The 1822-nt window shown below is 57.0% G+C and overlaps 2 protein-coding genes and 1 pseudogene across 3 annotated transcripts in view; 1 reads left to right on the forward strand and 2 right to left on the reverse strand.

Moving 5' to 3' along the window:
- The window catches only part of VDBG_03337 (linoleate diol synthase), a gene marked incomplete at both ends in the record, with an annotated part of 3821 nt that extends 3361 nt beyond the window's left edge, over nt 1-460 (forward strand). The window contains one exon of the mRNA XM_003007152.1: nt 43-460. Coding sequence (XP_003007198.1) covers nt 43-460 — 418 coding nt within the window. The remainder of the gene's footprint in view (nt 1-42) is intronic.
- Nucleotides 461-1146: 686 nt separating this feature from the next.
- VDBG_15072 lies at nt 1147-1273 on the reverse strand (annotated as a pseudogene). The gene has a single exon. The product of its transcript is annotated as a tRNA-OTHER (tRNA).
- Nucleotides 1274-1471: 198 nt separating this feature from the next.
- Nucleotides 1472-1822, reverse strand: part of VDBG_03338 (guanylate kinase) — a gene marked incomplete at both ends in the record, with an annotated part of 1230 nt that continues 879 nt past the window's right edge. Inside the window, one exon of the mRNA XM_003007153.1 lies at nt 1472-1780. Coding sequence (XP_003007199.1) covers nt 1472-1780 — 309 coding nt within the window. The remainder of the gene's footprint in view (nt 1781-1822) is intronic.

Below are 1822 nucleotides of genomic sequence, written 5' to 3' on the forward strand. Positions count from 1 at the left end.
CGCCGCGTTGAAGTCAAGAAGGGCGAACCGTGTCTTTGTCAGCTTTGTTGGCGCGGCGCGCGACGCTGCCCACTTTCCCGAACCCGGAGGTCGCGGACCCCGCCGTCCGCTGGGGGCGTACATTCACTACGGCCTCGGGCCACACGCGTGCCTCGGGCGCGAGGCGAGCCAGGTCGCGCTCACGGAGATGTTCAGGGGTCTCTTCCGCAGACGGAACGTCAGGAGGGAGCCGGGCCCGCAGGGTGAGCTCAAGAAGGTGCCGAGACCCGGTGGGTTCTTCGTCTACCTGAGGGAGGACTGGGGTGGCGTGTGGCCGTTCCCGTGCTCCATGAAGGTCATGTGGGACGAGGACGAGGTCGCCAACGGGGCCACGAACGGGACCACGAACGGGGCTACGAACGGGGCCACGAATGGTCAAGAAGGGTCCGCCTACGAGTCGAAGGACAAGGCGACGGCGTAGAGGTGGTATAGAAGGGGCGGTCGCTGGAGAGCAAATTGTATGTCTGTCGTATGATATCCTGGAAAATTGACACTTGGTGCCGCGTTCAAAATGCGACGTTCTTGGTGTTCTTGTCTGGGTGACTGGTTGATTTGTCCGCTATTCTGCCACGTTTGTGCATGCCTGGTCTGTCCAATTTGGTCCCCTTGATTAGGTCCCCTCGACTCAAAATAGGCCAGGATCGTCACATTTGATACCTTGACGTCAACGGCGGAGACGTTTTCTGGCCCAGAATGGACGCTTGTCGAAGATCCACGCATAGTCTGGAGGGCGGTGGATCTAGTCGATTACGATCTTCAAAGGTGGAAACTTCACGTTCATCATTATCAGACTCGAATGAGTATCGAGACTGCGTGGCTGGATTTTGCAGGCGTTCTGTCTCATCGTATTTGAGGAGAATGTCTGATATGAGTGTGGTGACTGTGCATCGGCATTCCCTGACTGCTATTTTCTTCTGAAGGCACATCTGCTTTCGCTACCACCTGCGATGGGTGGTGTCTTTGTATGGAACGGACAGCTGTCGGTGAAATCAAAACACAGACAATATACCGGGCAAGAACTAGACAGGCCAGTGTATTCTAACGAGGCAATATCTTACAAGCACGCAGAAGCCCTGGGAACTTGCTCGTCGTTCGAAAAAAAAAGAATGGCTGCGGGTGGAATCGAACCACCGACCTCCCGGGGAAGAGAGAATGATCTAGGTTCTAGGTCTGCGAAAGCGGAATTTTTCTAGGGAGAAGAAACCCCGGGCGCTCTACACTGAACTACGCAACCTTGTTGGGGGAGCTCCAGACACAGTTTGTTCATGGAGGAATCGGAAGGTCGCAGTAGATCGGCGGAGAGGCCATCAGGGTGAATGGGTGACTGGTTGAGCCCATGAGGGTGCGGTTCGTTCTTGAATGTTCTAGCAATAGAGACCAAAAACACAACTGAAAAGAGACGAAAAGGGGGGGGAGGAAATGCGGAGTCCCATCATGCCTTGTACACAAAATCCTCGAGCTCCTTGTAGGCCGTCTCGAGGTCCTCGTTGATGATGACCTTGTCGTGGACGCCCGTCTCGGCGTAGGCCAGCTCAACCTTGGCCTGGGTCAGGCGCTTCTGGATGCTCGCCTCGGACTCGGTACCGCGGCCGCGCAGGCGGCGCTCGAGCTCGTCGGCCGAGGGGGGCGCGACGAAGACGTAGCGGGCGTCGATGTCGCTCTTCTGGACCTGCTTGACGCCCTCCATCTCAATGTCGAGCACGACGACCTTGCCCTTGGCCGTCTGGTCGGCAATGGTCTTCTTCGAGGTGCCGTAGAGGTTGTCACCGAACTGGGCGCTGGA

The sequence above is a fragment of the Verticillium alfalfae genome, genomic scaffold (assembly GCF_000150825.1).
Source record: "Verticillium alfalfae VaMs.102 supercont1.3 genomic scaffold, whole genome shotgun sequence".
NCBI classification, from domain to species: Eukaryota; Fungi; Ascomycota; class Sordariomycetes; order Glomerellales; family Plectosphaerellaceae; genus Verticillium; species Verticillium alfalfae.